General features: G+C 40.5%; 10 protein-coding genes across 10 annotated transcripts; 6 read left to right on the plus strand and 4 right to left on the minus strand.

The window, feature by feature from the left end:
* The first annotated feature begins 796 nt into the window (after positions 1-796).
* On the plus strand, positions 797-3,302 carry WALSEDRAFT_34230 (putative glycerol-3-phosphate dehydrogenase). Its single transcript, XM_006960722.1, has 3 exons — positions 797-1,227; positions 1,275-2,949; positions 2,995-3,302. The coding sequence occupies exons 1-3, from the start codon at positions 817-819 to the stop codon at positions 3,210-3,212; spliced, it is 2,304 nt and encodes a 767-aa protein (XP_006960784.1). The 5' UTR covers positions 797-816; the 3' UTR covers positions 3,213-3,302.
* A 93-nt stretch (positions 3,303-3,395) lies between these two features.
* Positions 3,396-4,557, plus strand: WALSEDRAFT_34232 (vacuolar protein sorting-associated protein 26). The gene is made up of 3 exons (XM_006960723.1): positions 3,396-3,639; positions 3,688-4,428; positions 4,481-4,557. The coding sequence occupies exons 1-3, from the start codon at positions 3,493-3,495 to the stop codon at positions 4,487-4,489; spliced, it is 897 nt and encodes a 298-aa protein (XP_006960785.1). The 5' UTR covers positions 3,396-3,492; the 3' UTR covers positions 4,490-4,557.
* A 187-nt stretch (positions 4,558-4,744) lies between these two features.
* WALSEDRAFT_30589 (hypothetical protein) lies at positions 4,745-8,793 on the minus strand (the record flags this gene model as incomplete). Its single annotated transcript, XM_006960724.1, has 4 exons — positions 4,745-5,176; positions 5,222-5,346; positions 5,395-7,912; positions 7,957-8,793. The coding sequence occupies 4 exons, from the start codon at positions 8,791-8,793 to the stop codon at positions 4,745-4,747; spliced, it is 3,912 nt and encodes a 1,303-aa protein (XP_006960786.1).
* A 521-nt stretch (positions 8,794-9,314) lies between these two features.
* On the plus strand, positions 9,315-10,545 carry WALSEDRAFT_61605 (malate dehydrogenase). Its single transcript, XM_006960725.1, has 2 exons — positions 9,315-9,411; positions 9,456-10,545. Exons 1-2 carry the CDS (start codon positions 9,344-9,346, stop codon positions 10,411-10,413), a joined length of 1,026 nt encoding a protein of 341 aa, XP_006960787.1. The 5' UTR covers positions 9,315-9,343; the 3' UTR covers positions 10,414-10,545.
* Positions 10,546-10,565: 20 nt separating this feature from the next.
* Positions 10,566-12,790, plus strand: WALSEDRAFT_30591 (hypothetical protein; the record flags this gene model as incomplete). Its single annotated transcript, XM_006960726.1, has 10 exons — positions 10,566-10,595; positions 10,635-11,020; positions 11,068-11,389; positions 11,434-11,486; positions 11,609-11,983; positions 12,036-12,235; positions 12,284-12,352; positions 12,396-12,596; positions 12,644-12,739; positions 12,762-12,790. The coding sequence occupies 10 exons, from the start codon at positions 10,566-10,568 to the stop codon at positions 12,788-12,790; spliced, it is 1,761 nt and encodes a 586-aa protein (XP_006960788.1).
* Positions 12,791-12,793: 3 nt separating this feature from the next.
* WALSEDRAFT_41721 (MTH1187/YkoF-like protein) lies at positions 12,794-13,905 on the minus strand. Its single transcript, XM_006960727.1, has one exon. It carries the CDS (start codon positions 13,538-13,540, stop codon positions 13,208-13,210), a length of 333 nt encoding a protein of 110 aa, XP_006960789.1. The 5' UTR covers positions 13,541-13,905; the 3' UTR covers positions 12,794-13,207.
* A 166-nt stretch (positions 13,906-14,071) lies between these two features.
* Positions 14,072-17,072, plus strand: WALSEDRAFT_70821 (hypothetical protein). Its single transcript, XM_006960728.1, has 2 exons — positions 14,072-14,501; positions 14,547-17,072. Exons 1-2 carry the CDS (start codon positions 14,145-14,147, stop codon positions 15,228-15,230), a joined length of 1,041 nt encoding a protein of 346 aa, XP_006960790.1. The 5' UTR covers positions 14,072-14,144; the 3' UTR covers positions 15,231-17,072.
* On the minus strand, positions 14,126-19,328 carry WALSEDRAFT_61608 (hypothetical protein). Its single transcript, XM_006960729.1, has 7 exons — positions 19,043-19,328; positions 18,770-18,997; positions 18,421-18,723; positions 17,328-18,368; positions 17,109-17,281; positions 14,547-17,061; positions 14,126-14,501 (listed from the first exon to the last, which is right to left on the minus strand). Exons 4-6 carry the CDS (start codon positions 17,994-17,996, stop codon positions 15,405-15,407), a joined length of 2,499 nt encoding a protein of 832 aa, XP_006960791.1. The 5' UTR covers positions 17,997-18,368; positions 18,421-18,723; positions 18,770-18,997; positions 19,043-19,328; the 3' UTR covers positions 14,126-14,501; positions 14,547-15,404.
* A 478-nt stretch (positions 19,329-19,806) lies between these two features.
* On the minus strand, positions 19,807-20,040 carry WALSEDRAFT_9958 (SRF-TF-domain-containing protein; the record flags this gene model as incomplete). The annotated part of the gene is made up of 1 exon (XM_006960716.1): positions 19,807-20,040. A coding segment is annotated over one exon (234 nt), but the record flags the coding sequence as incomplete, so codon positions are not given.
* Positions 20,041-21,527: 1,487 nt separating this feature from the next.
* WALSEDRAFT_66617 (hypothetical protein) lies at positions 21,528-21,774 on the plus strand (the record flags this gene model as incomplete). Its single annotated transcript, XM_006960730.1, has 2 exons — positions 21,528-21,554; positions 21,601-21,774. 2 exons carry the CDS (start codon positions 21,528-21,530, stop codon positions 21,772-21,774), a joined length of 201 nt encoding a protein of 66 aa, XP_006960792.1.
* Between the last annotated feature and the right edge of the window lie 253 nt (positions 21,775-22,027).

Genomic DNA, 22,027 nt, shown 5'->3' on the forward strand with positions numbered 1-22,027 from the left:
TAAATCTGAATAGGTCCAATTCAGATACTAGGTTTATCATCTCTCCAATTTAAATAATAAATATGTTCTGAAAAGTGACAATGCTCTTTGATAACTACATTAATACACAATTCTCTCAATTTCACACTTCTTAGATTGCCCGACACGTTGGTAATAGGTCTTAGTAATTGCGGAATCTATTGTCCTACGGTTAAGTTGACAGATTTGAATAAAAAACATGCAAACAAAACTATACAGCCAAAATAGACATACTATTATCTCGTTTTGTCTCACTATATCCACAGTTGTCATCCCCGGTTGTCATTGCTTATGACTTCATTCAGTGGGTAATGAATTAAATCCGGTCAAGCAAGGCTAAAAAGTTGTCTTTTTATTGGATTCCATAGTCTATATATGAGTCACTTTATAATTACCCAATATAGTAACGATTTCAATGTATTTGTTACTCATGTTGGCGTCTCAGGAAACCGCAGAAGATTTGTTATTACAACACAAAATGAACAGCAATATAGGCTAGAGTTGCTTAGATTGCATTAACCCATTATTAGTATTCTTATCAGCAAGTCAACCTATTACCTTTCACGGATTAGGATTCTAGGCAATTGTGTTGCCCCGCGTTTTCAAATACTCTCGACCGACGAATCCGACCAGTATGACTGCTGAATAAGAAATTAAAGAGTCTGTATATGAAATGTAAATTAATTATCATTATTTTATAATGTGTGGATACTGGATGAGCTAATTGAGTGCACTCCAAATTAGGCGCTTTTAGTTAGCCGCACTTCTTAATTAGCTACTACCATCTTCTATTAATAAATGTTCAGAAGAGCCTCATCAAGACTCTTGTCTAGGAATGGCCTCATTGGCTCAACCGCTGCATTCGGTTTATCCAGTTATGCCTACTTAAACGCGCAAAAGGAATCTATCAGCATGGACGACTCAGTTGATCGTCGCCCATCTGCACTCTGGACACCACCTACACGTGATCAGATGCTCGCAAAGTTAGGTGCCACTAACTCTGCCGAAAAGGAAGAACTTTGGGACTTGCTTATCGTCGGTGGTGGTGCCACAGGTGCCGGTGTCGCAGTAGATGCTGCTACTAGAGGCTACAAGACCGCACTCGTCGAACGTGACGATTTCTCATCTGGTACTTCATCAAAATCCACAAAGTTGGTTCACGGTGGTGTCAGATACCTCCAAAAAGCTATCCTTGAACTCGATTACGAGGTGAGTATGATCTTGCAAATTGAATCTTTATGTCTAACAATCTATAGCAATGGAAACTCGTCCGTGAAGCCCTTCACGAACGTAAGACATTCTTGGATATCGCTCCTTACCTCTCACAACCTCTTCCAATTATGTTGCCAGTCTACACTTGGTGGCAACTTCCTTACTTCTTCATCGGTTGTAAGGTCTACGATTTCCTTGCCGGATCACAAAACATGGAATCTTCATACGCCATGTTCAAGGGCAAGACAGTTGAATCATTCCCAATGCTTAAGTCAGACGGTCTCGTTGGATCAGTTGTTTACTACGATGGTCAACACAACGATGCACGTATGAACATGGCTTTGATCATGACTGCTGTACACCACGGTGCCACAGTTGCAAACCACACTGAAGTCGTCAGCCTTTCAAAGGATGCAAACGGCAAGATTGAAGGTGCTAGACTGAGAGACAACATCCACAAGACTGAATGGGATGTTAAGGCCAAGGGTGTCATCAACGCAACTGGTCCATTCTCAGATGGTATCCGTAAATTCGATGAACCACAAACTCAAGAAATTGTTGCACCATCATCAGGTGTTCACATTACCCTTCCATCATACTACTGTTCCCCAGAGCTCGGTTTGATTGATCCAAACACATCTGACGGTCGTGTCATTTTCTTCTTGCCATGGTTAGGAAATGTCATCGCTGGTACAACCGACTCACCATCAAAGGTTGAGCGTAACCCAGCACCAAAGGAAGAGGAAATCCAATGGATTATCGATGAAGTCCGTAGATACCTCTCACCAGACCTTAAGGTCCGTCGTGGTGATGTTCTCTCCGCATGGTCAGGACTTAGACCACTCGTTCGTGATCCAGCAGCAAAGAACACTCAATCACTTGTCAGAAACCACATGATTAACATCTCAAAGGCTGGTCTTTTGACTATCGCAGGTGGTAAATGGACTACCTACCGTGCGATGGCCGAAGAAACAGTTGACGCCGCTATCAAGGAATTCGGTCTTGAACCAAGAAAATGCCAAACCACCAAGGTCAAGCTTGTAGGATCACATGGCTGGACTCCTATGATGTTCATCAAGCTTATCCAACAATTCGGTTTGGAAACTGATGTTGCTAAGCACTTGTCTGCTACATACGGTTCATTAGCATGGAACGTTGCTGCTATGACTGAAGCAACTGGATTGAGATGGCCAATTCACGGTACAAGACTCGCCACCACATACCCATTCCTTGAATCTGAAGTTAGATACGCTTGTCGCTCAGAATACGCTCAAACCTCAACTGATGTTATTGCACGTAGAACTAGACTTTCATTCTTGAATGCTCAAGCATCACTTGAAGCACTTCCAAGAGTCGTTGACATTATGGCAGAAGAATTAGGTTGGGATCTTAGCCGTAAGCAACAAGAATTCGATGAGGGTAAGGAATACCTCATGACCATGGGTCTTCCACCAACCAAGCAAAACCTTTCATTGGGTGATGTCAGAAGTGGTAAGGTTGTTGACAGAGAATCTAAGGAAATTGAAGATGCTGTCTTCGCCAGAGCACAATTCTCACCATCTGAATTGGAGACACTTAAGGACAAATTCGCTGCATTGGATGTTGATCATGATGGATCAATTACACGTGAAGACCTTGGCAAATCACTTCACAACCTTGGTTATGAGAATGTTTCAGAGCAAGCTATCACTGATGTCCTTAGAGACACTCAACACAGAGGTGAGATTTTTTTTTATGTTACACACTAATATTGACGTAATTTAGATGGTGTCAACTTCACCGAGTTCCTCGATCTCGCATCAGGTCTTAAGGAAGTTTCCCTCAGTAACGCTTTCACATCAATCATTTCACAAGTTCCAGCTTCATTGCAAGAACACGTAGCACAAACCCACCTCGGAGGTCCTGAAGGACCAAACCCAGTTGGACATGGTGCTGCAGCAGATGCTAACAGCCCAGCAGCTGCAAGTGGTGGTGGTGTTTAAACTGCTATGTTGACGTAAAAAATCTGAACAATTCTTTAATTTAGATAGTTGATTGACTCAAAATTTGTTATTCTTAATGCACATTGATTTCTAAAAAAAAGAAGGTTAGAAAATAAATAAATAAATAATACAACACTATAATGTTTCTCATAAAAATATATAATTTCTATTGCTTTTATCTTTGGAATAAGCATTCATCAGCTTAAGTGACTAAAAGTGACCAAAGTGTCATAAAGACTAGTAAATCACAATCGAAGACTACGCAGGATCATATAAAAGCATGTCATTCCTCGGATTTGGCCCTTCAGTTGAGCTATCAATAGCCCTCAATGAAGAGCAAGATCGCAGGACAGCCGAAGTGAAAGATCAGAAAGACCGTAAGACTAATTGTCCAATTTATTATGATGGCGAGAATGTTAATGGTCAGGTTAGTCGTATTCATACTCAGATGCACCCCCTCTTAATCAATATTTAGGTATCGGTTAGAGTTAAGGATGGCAAAAAGATAACGCATGAAGGTATAAAGGTTGAATTCATTGGTACAATTGAATTATTTAATGATAAATCTAATCATCATGACTTTCTCACACTCTCACAAGAACTCGCTGGCGCTGGTGATCTCCGTTCTTCTCAAACATTCGATTTCAATTTCAAGAATGTTGAAAAAGCATATGAAAGTTATCATGGTATAAACGTTAATTTGAGATACCTCATTAGAGTAACTTTATCAAGGCGTATGAATGATGTCGTACGCGAGAAAGAACTCTACGTACATTCACATCGTATGCCACCTGAAATTAACGACGTTATTAAAATGGAAGTCGGTATTGAAGATTGTTTACACATTGAATTCGAATATAGCAAATCAAAGTATCACCTTAAAGATGTCATAGTTGGAAAGATATTCTTCTTATTAGTTAGAATTAAAATAAAACATATGGAATTATCGATAATAAAGCGTGAAAGCACTGGAAGTGGTCATAATCAATACAATGAATCTGATACAATAACAAAGTATGAAATTATGGATGGTGCACCAGTAAGAGGTGAAACCATCCCAATACGACTCTTCCTCGGTGGATTTGACTTAACACCTACATTCAGAGATGTCAATAAGAAATTCTCTGTAAGATATTACCTCAATTTGGTTCTCATAGATGAGGAGAATAGGAGATACTTCAAACAACAAGAAATAACAGTCTACAGAGATGAAGATGTGAGTTAATTCTTTTACACTGAAATGAATACATGTTTAATAGCTACTACAGCTTTCATAACAATCTTGAATTTGTACAAAGAATGAATATACCCATGTCCATATTTGAATATGCGTATATCGCGTACTATTGTCCCTAATTCGTAATTGTGTTTGTATAAAATACACCTGCTCAGTAGTTCAATTTAGATACCAAAATAATCTGTAAACCAAGAGCTAAATTGAATTGAAAACCAGAAAGTAGAAAAGTGAATAATCAAAACTACCTCTATGTTAGCCTATAACTTCTGAAATGAAATGAGAGCCTCACCCATAATTATAATTTTGGAGTTTTATCCTCAGATTCTGCAAAACGCTTCATACGGAATGATTTCCAACCGTCAATATCGATCAAAGCTTGCATACATCCCCATTCAATAATCTTACGCTCCAACCATTGGAAATTAACGGGTTTCGTTAAGAAATCATTACACCCTGCCTCTAGTGCTGCAACTCTATCAGAAGTTGCAGAGGAAGCTGTTAGGGCCACTATAATAACTGGAGACCTGAATTTGAAATTCGTTTGTATCGAGCTAGCAAATGATCGTATGGAAGCATCATGTGGTAAATCATCCGATGGTTCACTTGCTTGTCTAGGTAATTCTGACGGCGGTGTTGATGGGAAAACGCCGATGTTTTGATTCTTTTCCATAGCTCTTATTTGTCTAGCTGCCTCTACACCACTCATGATAGGTAAAGCTAAATCCATCTATACATCTGTCAGCTCATGTTGTGCGCCCGCAAATAAACTCACCAGAATTAAATGGAATGTACCTGTTCTCCATTTCTCGACAGCTTCTTCACCATTCAACGCGATATCGTATTTTACATTACGTCTCGTCATGAATTTCTTAAGAATAGTTTGGTTAATTGGGTTATCTGCATGTGTTGTTAGTAATTATGATAAGAAGAAAAACCAAAACCGACCCTCAACGATAAGTACATTAACTGGTGGTGTTACGTTACTTCCACTCATCCAACCGCTGCTCACGGACTTGGCCGGATAATCATTGGTCTTCGATTCATTGTATTTACTTTGAACATCTCTTCTGGCAGCTTGAGCAGCATCCTTAATTGATTTCAAGACGGACTTTGATCTCTGCCTTGTATTAAGTGCTGGCCTCTCACCAGGCGATCTTTCAACGAGGTTGTCGAATGGATTCTCTTTCTGTTCTTGGGTAACATCAGGTGAATCTGTTTTAGGTATATCCAAACTATTTCCGCCAAATGTAGACACACTAGCGTTTGATCCCTCTTTTACGGTACTGGTAGATGTAGAAGCTGATGCTGTGCTCACAGATTTCTGAGATACTTCAGTCTGGCTACTATTTGATTTCTTTTTATCAGGTCCTGGTATCCCTTTGACTGACTGTGTAGGTGTTGGTGTACCGTGTTGATCACTCGATGGTGGTCGTGGAATATCCTCAGATTCGTCAAGTGTGAATTTAGGCAACGACGTAATAGAAGGTGCTGCATCTGCATACATCGCTGGAGGTGGATCTGACTGTGAATGATTAAGCGTGTCCGGCCTTTCAGCAGACTCTTGAGCGACTTCATGCAAAGCCGTGGTTGACGCTCTGCTGACAATATTAGCATTTTTGGAGTCTTCATCTTCAGCCCTTTCATCTTCTACTAATCCATTCGACTTTGCTCTATCTATCATTTCCTTCAATCCAATATTTGGCTTGTAAAGTGCTGAACGTCTGACGCTACCATGTCGACTGACAGCTGGGTTGGCGTTTGAATGACGTCTATTACGCTTGACTCTACTTGGATTAGACGATGCCTGGGTCGTATTACTACCCTTTGTTTCTACGTTTTCATTCTTCTCATCCGAATGAAGTTCTTCAACTGGCGACTGAGTTGGATCGAAGAATACACCAGCTGCTCTACCATCGTGTGATTGAATCAACATACCCTTATTACCGTCACCAAGTTCTGCAGCTTTATGTGAAAAGTAATTTATAGCTGTTGTATCCATAGGCGAAGTCACTGATTGACTACCTCGTGAAATCGAGCTAACATTTGATTGAGAATCATTGGCGAGATTCTTGTGATGGAATTGAGGTGACAAGTTGTCATTCAATTGCTGGCTCGATATCGATGGTGACCTGTGACCAATTTGATCTGATGGCGTTTTATCTTCCTCAGTACGTCCAAGTGAAGACCTTGACGCATTAAACGACGAGTAAAACGAGGACCTTGATCCCGATGTACCTGTGTACACGCTAGGGGATAGGGGTGTAGTTGCCAATGGACGGAAATGAGGATCAACAACTGGTTTATTAATAGATGTATGCAAAGCTGTCAAGACTCTTCGAGGCCCTGCTGGCTTTGGCAGTACTTGTATATTAGGCAAGTCGAAATTGAAAGATTCATTACTTGATGTGTCTAGAGGTACCCTAGCCGAGAGTATTGCATCAATCACAAGTTTGTAATTCTCAAGACTGGTAAAATGGATGAAGTATGGTCCGCCATTATTTATCTGTGAAGATGATGGCTGGTCTAGTTGACTTGAGTTCGTATGCCTTGAATGTAAACTTGGCCGATTCGTTTGAGGATTTAAAACCTTCGTTTGAGAAGCAAGCGATTGATGATATCTTCTTATTACCTTCAGCCGCTCACTGTTGAGCGTTTTCTTAAACGTAATAATATCGTCATCTATTATAATAAAGCGAGCTTTATTCGGTATATCTGTGTGTTTTCCTGATTCATCCTCTGCACCAATTGTGTGGTTTTCACTATTAACACCTAAACCAGTCTCAAAAGACGTGTTGTCATTGGATACATCCGATGGTGTCATTTCTTCATTCTCACTAGTGCGTTCTGTTGTTAGAGGAACTTTCGTGTTTTGGCTTTGAGAAGACAGATCGTTGGCGGAGTCTCCATTATCTATATTGTGAACATTGACTTGCATTCTCCATGAGGAAAGGTATCCACAAATGTGTTTCGCGAAAATGTTATCAGGGTGACAATAGAATTCTGCTTCATAGTTGTGAAGGTCTTTGGTTGCCAAAGTTTCTAACTCCCTGATAGTAGGTTCACGTGCTAATGCGAAATTTTGTCCGAATGGCTGCCGACTAGCTTCTTCTTCTGGTGTAAGCAAACACTCGGGTAGAGGGTCGCCTTCAAGAAGGCTGAGAACAAAATCGTAGCATCTCCTATGAGGTTCGTCTGGAGTACATGCGAACACTGGTCTAGATTTGAGATCTACGACTAAGTCACTGAGTATGTGACGAGTTACTAGATTGGCGAGAAAAGGTGAAGGTATGTTTTGTTGTTGGAGTGAAAAAGCTGATGCTTTAGGATGATAGTGCTGGATTTCGAAGGTGCAAGTAAGACGTGATGTTTTGGTCTCAGTCTCATCATCAGGCTCAGGAGTTATATGGAGACTGATCTCTAATGACGATCCTGGCAATGCTGTATCCAAAATCCTTCTGAGAATCTAATATGAAGTCAGATGTGACCTATGCTTTGATAAAAACTCACATGCAACAATCCAAAAGATAGAGATCCTTCATTTATACTAGCTCGATCACCTTTGACAGATACATGCTGTAGATTAGCACCAGCATGAGCTATGACGATGTTTATCGAGCGTTCTGCAGCTAAACCAGCTAGACTGTCAGCGATACCCTGCAACATTTCACCAATATCCCATGATTTATTGAACTTTGGTGACATTAAACGACTTGATTTGGAGGAAGATGGAAATACCGAAAGGTAGTTTAAGACCTTTGATACTGTCAAAAAGGATGAGACTGAAGGTGTTGGGAAGGTAAGTCCACAAGCTGCATACTGTTCTTTCGCAAAATCAAGTAAGTGTGGTGGTGATAATTGTATGATAGTCTGTACTGTTAATTGAACAAGGTTGGCGAGCTCCTGTGACGTTTGGTTTTGTAAGGCTTTTGGGTGTGAATCAGAGGCATCATCTGAAGTGTGGATGAAGTTAGATAAACCTGGCTGCGCGAGGTGACCTAATCTAGATGACATAGGTGCAGTAAAGGCCCTTTGTAATAACTGATTGTATTGGCTGCTGTCGAGATTAAGTTCACCCGTCTGGTTTTGGAGTAGATAGACTTCTGGAGGCACACCATCGACATAACTAATAGACCTGTCGTGTATAAACGGCTTCACTAGTGTAGATGCATGCTTATTTTCGTCTGAATATCTGTCTTCATTGAGATCTATGACTGATTTTGGGATGAGATCTGCATCTGCTCTAGCGAGATTTGAAATACCATTTAGATTTGTACTGATATATTCTCCTCCAGCTGAGCTCGATGTTGAAACTGGTGAGCCGCTGCGTATGCTGCGTGCACTCATTCAGTTTCGCCGTCTTGATAGTACGGAGTTGAGGGGTGCAATTGCCACTTTGATAGAGATGATGGGAAATTTGTTAGGAATATATATGTCTGTATATATATAGAGATCATACCTATACAATATTTTATAAGATTTCTTGATCCCTACGTAGCCAGCTGCCTGGGTCGTCGGGCGAGAGATGACTTATTTATGTGGAGATGTATAATACATGATTACATATACGTACACTAGAGTACTCATCTTTATATTAAAAATAGTATTTAACTGATATACGCATTTTACGGCCTAATAGAGAGATTAAATAGCAGGAAGCGAACTACAGATATAATAAACAGTAACCAACTACACAAAATCCTTAATCCGAGATTTACCGCTACTGTGTCTGGACGGTAGGTGAGAGGTTGAAAAGCACAGACGTAAAAAAATACACAGTGTAAGGTATATAATAATAGCATATTGTTCACTTAAGTAGCTTTGAAAATAAAATATTCTTTTGCAATCAGATCGGATCGCATCTTTCTCAGTAACCACCAAGACTAAAACACTAAAAATGATTCCAACTGTCGCTCGTGCATTCAGCAACACCGCCAGATCAAACAGACACGTCGCTGTCCTCGGGTGAGTGCTATCTCTTCATACACTCAAAAACTGACGATAAACAGTGCAAACGGTGGTATCGGTCAACCACTCTCTCTCCTCTGCAAGCTCAACAACAACGTCACTAAGCTCAGCTTGCTCGATTTGAAGGGTGCACCAGGTGTCGCTGCTGATTTGTCCCATATCCCAACAAGCGCACAAGTCAAGGGCTACAACCCAGAGAACATTGGCGAATGCCTTAAGGGCGCCGAAGTCGTCATCATCCCAGCTGGTGTCCCAAGAAAGCCAGGTATGACCAGAGACGATCTTTTCAACACCAACGCCTCTATCGTCAGAGACCTCGTCAAGGCTGTCGCTGAACACGCACCAAAGGCCTCTATCCAAGTTGTCTCAAACCCAGTCAACTCCACCGTTCCAATCGCTGCTGAAGTTTTGAAGAAGGCAGGCGTTTTCGATGCTAACAAGCTCTTCGGTGTTACCACCCTCGATGTTACCCGTGCATCCACCTTCATCGCCGAATCCTCAGGCAAGCCAACTGAAGGTCCAAACTACACTGTCCCAGTCTACGGTGGTCACTCTGGAAAGACCATCCTTCCACTCATCTCACAAGCTCAACCAAAGACAGAACTCCAAAAGGAAGTCCACGAGGCACTCGTTAACAGAATCCAATTCGGTGGTGACGAAGTTGTCAAGGCCAAGGATGGTGCAGGTTCAGCTACTCTCTCCATGGCATTCGCTGCTGCCAAGTTCGCAGACGAATTCATCCAAGGTTTGAACGGCAAGTCTGTCACCGTCCCATCATTCGTCAACCTCAACCACGTCGCCGGTGGTAAGGAAATCCAAAAGGAAATTGGTGCTGAGCTCGAATACTTCTCTGTCCCAGTCACCCTCGGTCCAAACGGTGTCGAAAAGGTCTCATCAATTGGTCAAATCAGTGACTACGAGAAGCAGCTCTTTGCTGAAGCACTCGGTGAACTCCAAAAGAACATCGAAAAGGGTGTCGCTTTCGCTAACGCAAACTAAGTATTTTGAAGTAGGACAAATAGATTGATTGAAGTTTCTAATATTATGTGATATGTGATATTTGATATTATCTATTAAAGACCTCTCTTTGTCTTTTATGATCACACTCCCTATCTGTTCCTGCCTAAAGTCATTATCCCTCCATTTGAACAATGAGAACCTTATTTAGAGAGGACAAAGAGGTAGGAATACTAGCTTGATGTTCTTTCTCTTGATTTCAGACTATGGAATTAAGCGCACCACCGTCATATACTCGCGCTAGAAACCAACAGGCTTGGTATCAGAAAGAGAAGACTGGTGCACAGGATGCATCAAAGACTACAATTCGACCATACCTCGGTATAAAATCTCGATCTGCTATCACTTTACTAGCACCATTCATCATTGGTGTTATTTTCGCTATTGTCACTATTGCTAGCTTTAGGACAACGATTGATGGTATAGCAGGTTCAACAATCGCGTCTGCGAACTCAATTTGTCGTCATGTACAAGCTACAGCAGAAGATGCGTTTAATATGCCCCTACAAGCTCAGAGGAAGCTTGGACAGCAAGTGCAAGATTCCATAACTGATATCATAGCTGGATTAGAGAGTGTATTACTGTTGCTGTGAGTATCTATTAGGTGTTATCTTACTAGCTTACAGACTACTCAAGCATCAAAGCAATTCCTATTATTGTTATGTTCTTCATTGACTTCTACCGTTCACTTTTGCTCTGCTTTATCCAATTGATAGTACAAGCTGCTCTGGCAGCGGTCACCGAGCTGGTTAGCTTAGCCAGCAGTGCTATTGAAGATGTGGCGCATACAATCGGCGATGCCGTCAGCGGCGCGTTCAATGTAGCGAATGATGCTATAGACGGCATTAATGACCTCATTTCGTGGACCGGAAAATCTATAGATCCTATCAATGTACCCGGTCTAGATGCCTTGAATAGCTTTCAAATGCCAGACAGCGTACAAAATACTCTTAATGAGGTGAGTTATGTATCAGTTAGTGAAACGCCCTCAACAGATGTTAGATAAATGACAGACTACCTGACCTTGAAGATCTCCGCAATTATTTAAATGGAATGTGAGTGTATCATTACTCACCTGAAATTTTATAACGCATCTCAAGCATATCGGAACCGTTCAATAATCTTTATGTGTGGGTGAGATAACAAACAATGATACTCAATTCACATTTCATCCAAGCGATGTTCAAGGCAAATTCGACAGTTACAAAACGAGTGCGAACGATACTAATGCGTTAGCAACATCAAGACAACCTCAATCGTTGAACTTCTGCTCAGATTTGGACCTATCCGTGGTGACCGATCTGGCTAGCACAATCAAGAAGATAGGGTTGGTCATAATAATCACATTATCAATACTCGCTCTACTGTACATTATCTTTTTGGTATATTTGGAACGCAGTAGACATTACCAAACGAAACAATTCATTGAAGATTATGCTATTGCGAAAAGTCATGACGAAAGACATCTGATGGAGTTAATCGCCAGCAACTCAAATCCTTATGTATACAAATGGACGCGTCGTATGCCCGCTACGAGGAGAGATGGTATTAGGTAGGCACTTACATCTTGCCATAATTTTACATGGTTAACGATTGCGTTCAAGGTGGTTCGCTCTAATTATGATGCACCCTTACATCGTTACGCTGTTTTGCATGGGCCTCATAGGGTTTGTGTCGACCGGCGCTCAGTTAGTTATAATAGACAAACTTCAAAATAAGTTTATCGTACGCGCGCAATCCTCGTATAATAATATAGAGACGCAACTTGAACAGGCGTTAGCTGCGTCTACCTCAGGAATACTATGTGAGTGTTTCCATCTTTGTTCATAGTCTCATCTAACAAAATTTCTAGCTAATAAGACGAATAATGCAATTGACATCGTGGAAACCACAATTAATGATGATATATTCGGATGGGTGGGTACGTTTCATTTGAACATGCTGAACTAACACCGAAAAGCTAGATGAGGGCGTCGTTCCCATTAATGACACATTAACTGCGTTTGAGGATGGTTTAAATAATGCCATTGAGACTGCTTTCAACGGTACATTCATTGAGGATGCTATTGCTAACTACGTTCAATGCGTTATTGGATCAAAAATAGACACACTCGAAAGTGGCTTGACGTGGATACATGACAATGCACATGTGAATTTATTTAGAGGTATGCTGATAATTTGGTTGGTGAGACATCTACTTATACGGACGCAGTTCCTGAGGACATATTCAATATATCTTCATCACTAAGCAGCGCTATGACACCGTTACAAAAAGTCTTAATTGGCGACAGTAACACTGGTGAAAAAGGTGTGTCTTTCCACGTTGTCAGAAAGTCTAACTCGATCAAAGGTGCGGTAGAGAAGGTGATAGAAGCATGCAGACGTCAACTGGTTACGTTTTTGATCACGTTTGGTGCATTGCTAGGCATATATGTCTTAGTCTCATGCGTAACAGTCACGATAGTCGTTGTTTCGGCATTAATACATCGCAAAAAACATGATCCGGAAGATGAAGCACAATTTGTATTACTAGATGGCGGAGTACCACCCATATTTAGAGAAGAGAAGACACGGTCAATCTCACCATCAATATTAAACGTCAACCCTCCAACACCGGAACGGACAACAACGATAGTTCCGTCACCTGCATACTCTAGTCGGATATCCTGGGTATACGACGCTAATAACCCTGATTTGGCCGCTGTTAGGTACTCAACTTTAGGGCACTTGAACAATGTAATCGAGGGTAGGAAAGACTGATCAAATCGGGTATATATTATTGCGCATTAAGAACATCATGAACAGCTTTAACCTTGGCTTGATTAGCACCGTCAGTTGACTGCTTATCGATTCTTGTCGATATTCTAATATCTGAGCAAATGCGGCTAACGCCACGCTCATGGAGTGCCTGGTGACATTGCTTTATAGCTCTCGTAACATCATCCCATTCACCTTCAATTTCAGTACCATGACCATTTAACTTGAACGTTAACCTAGTTTGCTCGAGTGTTTGGTGGACGATTGCCAATTCTCTCGCTACGGATGAACTGCTATCATCGAGTTTGAAATTGCCGAATGGGATAAGACAAAAATCAGCGCAGCAATACATTCCTTTGTTTTGTTTAAGATTGACTGCGGCTATCAAGGATTAGGCGACGGGGAGCCCGTTCAAAAAAAATTTAAACCAGGCGGATCTTTTTAAGCAAATTTCGCTTACCTAATAAGGTATGATATTTTTTTTTGTTCTTAGCAACATTCCGATCCGCGTTCCTTCATTTATGTCAAAATGAAAAGCTCCTATAACTTTTCTAGCCAGGCAATACATAGGAGTAAAATATATGCTCGATTACTGCATTAGTTTAAATCCCTGCTTTCTCAGGCTTCATTTTCGCCCAAATGTTGGCCAGCCGAGCGATGACGGATGTTTTTTGGTTCAACCAATATTTACATATTGCGTACCTGAACGCAAATAAGGCGGCTTTTAACCCAATGTCTTAAAGAAATCGAACTAAAAAAATGAAGGGGACTTAATAAATTTATCTATAGAATAGTATAATATGCATTTTTTGTAAATTCTTTCGATTGCTGCCGCTTCCTATTCTTGTGGAGGGTAAGAATTAGCCTGGTGGAGACATCAAGAGCTCGACTGAAACATCTGGAAAAAGTCTCTTCTATTATAACGATAGGGACGAAATTAAAGATAAAAATCTAAAATGAACTTTGGGTATTATAATCCAAATGCTGCACCCGGGTGGATATACTTCCCATTGATATCACCTCCGAATGGTGGTTATCAGAGCAGCTATATAACGCTAGAGCAGCAACAGCAACATATTGAGAATGTTGCATCACCACCAGCGATTACTTCAAGAAGAAAGGCTTATCATCCGCCAAGCACAGCCAAAAGTACATACTGCATTTGGGTAGGAAATATTCCATCAGACAGTACAGTAGAGGAATTGTTTAAATACTTTTCAAGACAAGCACCGCATTCACCGAGGTTAAGTGTCAATGAGTACAGTAGTATGTCACCAAATTGCGGTGTTGAATCCGTGCATTTAATCAATAAGGTTCGTTTTAACACGCTATTTGAATTGAATTAACGTAAGATAAAGAGTAGATGTTGTTTCGTTAATTTAAATTCACAACAATCACTCAATCTTGCAATACGTGATTTTAATGGTAGCAAGCTCCGTATGGGGTCGCCAAGGCTTGTCGTACGTGTACGGGATACTAACTCTGAGTTAACGAGCGGAGTCGGTTCTCAGAGAGGTCGCAAATTACATAGAAACTGGGTCAAAATGATCTCAGAACAAAATGAGCCATCAGAAGAACGGCGAAGCAACAGATCGTTATCTAGATCAAGCTCAATAAGTTCAACATCAACAACGTCAACCTTCCTCACTAATCACTTCCCTACGCGTTATTTTATTTTAAAAAGCCATCGCTTTGAGGACCTCCTGGAGAGTGTTAAAAAGTGTAAATGGTCCACGCAAGCGCATAATGAATACGTTTTAGACAAAGCATATAGATCTTCAAAACAGGTTATTTTACTATTCTCAATTAATAGATCCGGCGGATGGTTCGGATATGCTAAAATGACATCTGGAATTATAGAAAATAGTTTCAGTTTAGAATGGTTAAAAGTCCAATTCTTACCTTTCTCTTATACAAAAATTCGTAATCACTTCAATGGCAACCGTGAAATAAAAGTTTCGCGGGATGGTACAGAGGTCGAACCTGGAATTGGACAACAATTATTGGATATTTGGGAAACAGCTCCTATACAAGATGTCTAAAGTGGAAGCTTTTAATCATTTTAATTAATATATACACGCATTACAGCATCACTAATGTTGTTTTCATGTATTCGGGACGAGATCCTGATAACTTGAAAAGATCAGCATTATATCAATCATTCACGAGATCTAAAAGGTTTAATAAATTAATAAATACACGTCATTACAACATCATTACTGGGGTCTTTGCTTATATGCTTGGTATGCTTGAAATTCTGACATACGCCTATCATGCTCAAATTTCTGATTAATCGGTGATTGTAATCTTGATAGATGGGCCCTATGTCTAGCTTGAAGTTCCTCGACTGTCATACTTCTACTCCTATTACGGTTGTTATAACCTCCATAATCGCTGCTGTCGAATTTTGACAAGGTGTTTGGTGTAGATGTGCGAGCGTAGGCCATATTGCCTGTGACAGTATCATTTGAGTACGACTTTCTAGGTGCTGGCCTATTAGCCAATGTCGGCGTTGCTCTACCTATATTTTCATAGGTTACGCTACTCTTTCGTGATCGGGAATGAGTTCCATCGTCTACCTGCTTCGGCGAGATGCTCTGGTAGTCTTCATGTGAAACCTGTTTTTCTGATTGTACCATAGTTGGCATGTATTTACCACCGACAAGCGAATTGAAATCTGGTGCACGACGTCTACGATCCATGGCAGCAGCTACCGCTGGGCTGACTTCAATATTATCATCTTGATTAATTTGTCTACTAACTCCAGAAGGTGGTGCGTAGAGTTGTCTAGAACGTACGTATTGCTCCCATTCTGACAACCGAGCTTCCTCATCATTCGGCTTATTAACTGCCTTGGCAAATGATTGCGTCGACTGAGCTCTCATCCTTTTGCTGTTTTTCCTAATTGGGAAATCAGCCATGGATCTACTAGCAGCCTTGCCGTCCTCGTCCGCTGTGTTGCGCAGCTCATCAGTACTCCTACTTCTCAATTCATCAATAGATTTACGGATATTGGCTATATCACTCAGAAGTGCTTCTTTTTGTTTGAGGTCTTCTTGAGCTTTATCAAATGATTGGCGATTGAGTAACGTTGGCGCAGATGGCGCTCTCTGTCTCTTTCCATCTGGACGTGGAGGTATAGCAGGTTCTAGTGTTTTTACTTTAGCCATCTGCGCTTCCGCTTTGAGTTCTTCTGGGTCTGGTTCGGGAAGTCCCAATTCAGTGCGCATCTCTGATCCGAACCCTAAATCAAGGGCAGGAAGTGGTCCTTCTTGTACTTCTGGTTTCATTGGAGCAGGGAGGGCAGGTGGTGGATCATTAGTTTCTACATCTTCTGGTGCTGCCGCCGATGGACCTGAGAAGCTTGACAGCGGTGGTAACAACGGTGGAGGTGACCTATTTGGACTTGGCGGTCTATCTATTATTTCTGGAGCAGGCATTTGTGGAAATTCTTGACCAAGTTGCGGACTAACATTATTACTGTCTCCATAACTATTCTTTTCCATGCTGCCACTGTGACGCTCGTCTTCGTGAAGATTTACATTTATTGGCGTAGATGATTTGTTAAAGAGTGCGTTGGATACGGCATACTTCGCAGCAGCTATTGCTCCACGTGGTGTACCGTTTTGATTTTCCCATGCAAATCGAGCATCATCTCTACGTTTGTTTCTTTTCATTTCAAGTGAGTCGACGTCTGTATCGTCTGGATCTAAGCCCATATCGCGAGCGGCTTCCTCGTCTCTTCCCATTTTTGCCTTGCGACCTGCGAGTATAGCGAGACGGTATTGTAATGCTAAACTGAGCAGCGTTGTAGCTGCTATAACTGCCAAAAGGATTATCTCAGTTTGCGTAAGCAAGAAATCCATGTTTTTGCTACTATTAGGGTTAGTTCTGGACATAAAAATAAAGAAATTACATACCTAATAGGCGGATAAAGAGTGTCATATCCTAAATTGTAAACATAAAATTCTTTCAAGCCACTCTTGACGAAACAGTCTATACCTATTATGAATGCCGAAGAACCAATAAGGGACGTAGATACGCGCAGGAGATGTGGCATTACTTTTGGATGAAAAGAGGCGACAACACAAACCTAAACTGTTGTAAGACAGCAGAAAGGGTGAGGGGAACAAACATACCGTGCCTAAACCAATGTAGAAGATCCATTTACCAGCCATAGAATGGATAACGCCTCCATCGTGCAAACATTGGATCCACCAGGCGAGCGTCATACCTGCAAATCCACATACTGCATAAGCGACATAACGTTGGAACCACCAGCTGACAACTGCCGCGATGATACCTAAGATAGCACATCCGACGAGAATTTCACCCTCTAATGCTTTGGATGCTCTTGAAGGGTTGATTGAATGTAATTTAGGCAATACCACTGTCGATAACAGTATGCACATAAGTGCAATCATTGATCCATAGGCCACAGGTATACATACACCTGTCCATCTCGATGTGCTACCTAATATAGCTAACGGGACGGCTGTAATTATCAGGACAGCTCCAAGTACACCCAATGCAGGAGTAATCTTTATCGTTAATGGAAGTTCGTCTTTTTTGTCTTCTTCGTCATCGAAATTTTCATCGTTAGTGTCATTGTTGCCATTGCCGATTGGTACGTATGTTTGAGTTGGTATTGAAGATGATTCACTAGTTATTGTAATGGAAGTAGCTGTCGCGGTGTAGGTTGTGGAAGTATTTTCCACAAGTGATGTACTACTACTATTATCATCTTGGCCATACGCGCATGCGAGAAGCAAAATCAAAACGCTTAGAAATCCGAGAACCTTGTGCATACCACTATTGATATCAGGATTGAAATTGCTATGTAACGATTCTCTATGACTTTGGAAGAACGCTGAAACTAATTCTCGTTCCAGTCCTTTGCTTTGAAGGTTATTCACTGGAATGTGACTAAATTTACCAGGAATGGCAACTAAACAGCTAAGATAGGTTCTAGTTGTTCAAGTTAAATTAGCGGACGCGTGAAGGTTGTTCAAATTTATACGTATCAAAAAATTTTTATCTAATCAAGTTAGTTGAGTATACAAAGCTATTGCGTCACTATACTTTGAATACGCCAAACAAAAATGATTAATTTCGACAACGATTGTGTCCTCTTTTGTTAAAACCCCTTGATTGATAATCGTCTTAAGGAACATGCACAGCTTTTATAGTTGTTAGTTTTTACCAGAAGCTTACGTCCGCATAAAAGCTCACAAGTTTAACCCCAGATTCTTCAATCTCTTCAGCTGTGTTTATCCAATTGATAGCATTACTTATAAATAGTCCTAGTATTGTTGATTTGATTAAATCTGGTGCTGATTTTGTTAAGTTTGCCATAACGTGTACAACAGATTTCTGAGGTGGAAGCGTCGTCAACTGCGAAAGATGCGTTGGTGATACCCCCAGCACTGGCAGGAGTACAGTGTCTGCTATATGCGGGTTGAAGTTGATAAGACCGGGTATATGATGTGGGGGTATATCTACTGTATTGATGAGGTATGCATTTTCTTTTAATTTCTGGATTAAATCAGACTTTGACTATTGTTAACATGTTATTACCTACTCTTTGCTCAGACATATTGAGCGTTGAAGTTGATGCCTTTTGAAGGAGTGCCTGTAGTTGTTCACTGAGACATTGTTAAATCCGAGTCCACTTATTGTGTAACAGCAGCTACTCTTACTCTGTTCTAACTTTCTCTTTCTCTTTCTCTATATTCCGGTATTGACTGACTGAATGCGTAGAGGTCCTCTCGAACTCATCTTTAATATCATTTAATGTCATTTTGCTAAACTATAGATTTTGTTAGTTTGCACATATTTCTAAGTATCTTCCTACATGTCCAAATGAGCTAGCATCTTTGGTGACAGTAGCAAGGAACCAGACGAGTAAAGCGTCACCATTGACGTCAATCTCTTCATCTAAAACTTGTTTAACTGAACTTAGGAATGGATTGAGTGATAGTTCGTATGGGAGATACAAACCGATGAGGCAATATGCAGATATCATTCTATCGCCTGTACTGCAATCTCGTGACTGTAGTTTCGGTAATATTGTGTACAAAGCTAGCTTAAAGTAATCATCTTTGCTTTTTCTTATCTCTTCCAAGTGTTTTTCAAGACTCATCAACGTCATACCTTAAGCGCGATATAAATTACAAAATTACAAAAACATAAAATCCTAAATAAAATGATAAACTAATTACCAACATACTCGTATGCACCTGCAGCTGCCGCACTAGTAGCTGGATACTGATCAATCGTGTTGTGAAGAACTTCATTAGGTGTCAATTGATCAAAATCCAAGTACGAGCTATCGTAGAAAGTAGTACGTGGCGTGTATTCATCTTGTGGGTTTCTATTGAAGTGAGCAAGGTTTACTGATTGATGTTGTTGTTCCAAATTTGGTATTTGTGGGACAGGCGCAATTGGTGCTCTCATTGATGCTTTTGTGGCTTCAGCTAGGGTGGTTTCATTAAATTCAGTAGTTCTTTGGCGTTTGAGTGGGTGGCTATCAGTTTCTGCGCGTGATGGTCTACCCCTCTTGTTTGCTCTGTCCTGGATTGAAGGCTCAAAATCTTCACCTTCAATGTCGTATTGATTCGATAAGCATTTCTGTACTATCATTTGGCCCTCATCTGTCTTGACAACTGGTGATAGCTTGGCCGTCGTGAATGTATACACCAAACCTGATTCACTGACGACTAACAATAAGACTTGTGTGCCAGTTAAAGTAGCCAACTCGTAGGCTTTCTTCATAATACCATTCTTACGCTTTGAGAAAGTTATATGTCTACGTGATTTATCTTTGATGTATTCGATATTTATCTTGCGTCTACCAGATTTTGACTTTTTACCATCCTCTTCCTCATCCTCAACATCTTCATCGAAGTTGCCAATTTGTGTTTCAAAACGTAGTGGTTGGTTTGCTTCTACTGCTGCTGAAGCTTCATAGTTAGCAGATCCATCGTCTTCATATGCCGATGCACTATCGTTGCTATTCGCAGGTGATGATTTTGCTACTGGCATGTTTTAACTAAAGAAGGAAACAAGTTAAATGTCTGATTTGCTTTATCCAAAAAAAATTAGACTAAAAAGCTTGACGCGTTTAAACATACCAAATATGGTATGTAAACGCGAAAATGCAAGCCCGCGTTTGGTAGGTTGCATCGCAATTATTCAAGATTTTAAGATGTAATATAATCAATAAGCTAATATAAAGACTTAGAAACAGTAGTTTATTGGCTAATATATCGCCTTGCTTCAATTTTTCACGTGATCACATAGCTTTTTCATGCACCTAATATCCGATGGAATGTTAAATAGGTAAGGCGGTCATTAAATTAATCAATCGTGGAGATATTTGCTATTGTCCTGTACTTCTAGAGGAAATAGTTTTAGAATACCAGAGCGCAAGTAAGCGATAATTATAATGGTGTATTCTTCAGGGACACTAGTTTAGAAGATAGGGTGCTCATACAGCGAATAGATTACTCTCCACCTGTTGAGGTACGTTATAAGAATCTACAGGGAAGATACTATATGACTAGAATAACACGATATACAATAAATAAACAACTTTACTATATATTTGTTTCATTAAAAACACTTACTCGATACAGTCATATTACCCCGATTTGCTGGTAGGGATGGATAGATTAATAGGGACGAGACGCTTTTAGTAATAGCAAAAATTCACGATCTGTCGTGAAAGAACTAGCGTGAAGTAGCTCAGTAGATATTGACAATGGCGCCGCCAAGTAGCTGCTCTTCTTGGCTTCGAAAGTAATTGACTCAGATTTCACCTACGTAATATTTTTACGCAGAGGCATACGATCAATTTATTCACAAGGCATATGTATCGAATATTAGCTGGACCAAGTGTCAGCGAAGTCTGACAACTTTCAACGAACTGCTCGTCAGATCACCCAGTTAAGTGTAAATAGTCCTTCCACTCTCTGAATGTGTTTACGTGTCTCTTTACATTTTCTAACATACAAATTTATTGATAAGGATTGCTTATCTTTCGAGTCTTCTCAACCCTCACATGCATTTGAGAATTACATAATCATCGAAAAAAGAGAAACATGCTGATATAAAAACTTCTAAAATACCTAATTTAAGATTTTAAGATTATATTTTCCATAGGATGCTCCCTAATATCTCGGATAATTAGATAGAATCTGCCCAACCTGGTCCTGAATCCTCCACCTAATCAGTGAGAGGTGGAGAGTACGACATAACTCAGAGTGGAGGTCGAATTGGCCATAAAAGCGATGCTTTGTTCTTATTTTAGCTTAACGTTCACATTTTTACTTTAAGTAATGCCCTTACCTGGCTTGAATGGTGAGGTAAGTAAATCGTATAATCAACAGAGAACTAGCTAATTAAATCCAGAGTATACCAAGTCCACAGGACGAATATTGGTGTAAAAACGACAACGTCAACTTATACAATGAAATCCAAAAGCTCAAGCAACAGCGGGTGGCCAACCAATCCACATACAAGCAACAACAGAATACTAATAACTATACGCATCAATCCCAGGTTAGACAGGAGCATTATTTTTAATTTATTCCACTGCATGCATAGTCGCACTTTTCCTTCTTTTTATCACAACAGTAATGAAGTTATCTCCAGTTTATTTCGACATTGCATGGTTGTTTTTCTTTCAGCTCTTGATTGAAAATCTCATTAGAATAACGTACATATGATGACTGCGTTGATCTCGTCGAAAGGGTGATGATGTCAACTTGTCGATCTTCCGTAACTGAGATTGGTTGAGGAAGAGAGAAAGCGGTTTAAAGTGGGATTAGTCTAGTCT

The sequence above is a fragment of the Wallemia mellicola genome (genome assembly GCF_000263375.1).
Source record: "Wallemia mellicola CBS 633.66 unplaced genomic scaffold WALSEscaffold_34, whole genome shotgun sequence".
NCBI classification, from domain to species: domain Eukaryota; kingdom Fungi; phylum Basidiomycota; class Wallemiomycetes; order Wallemiales; family Wallemiaceae; genus Wallemia; species Wallemia mellicola.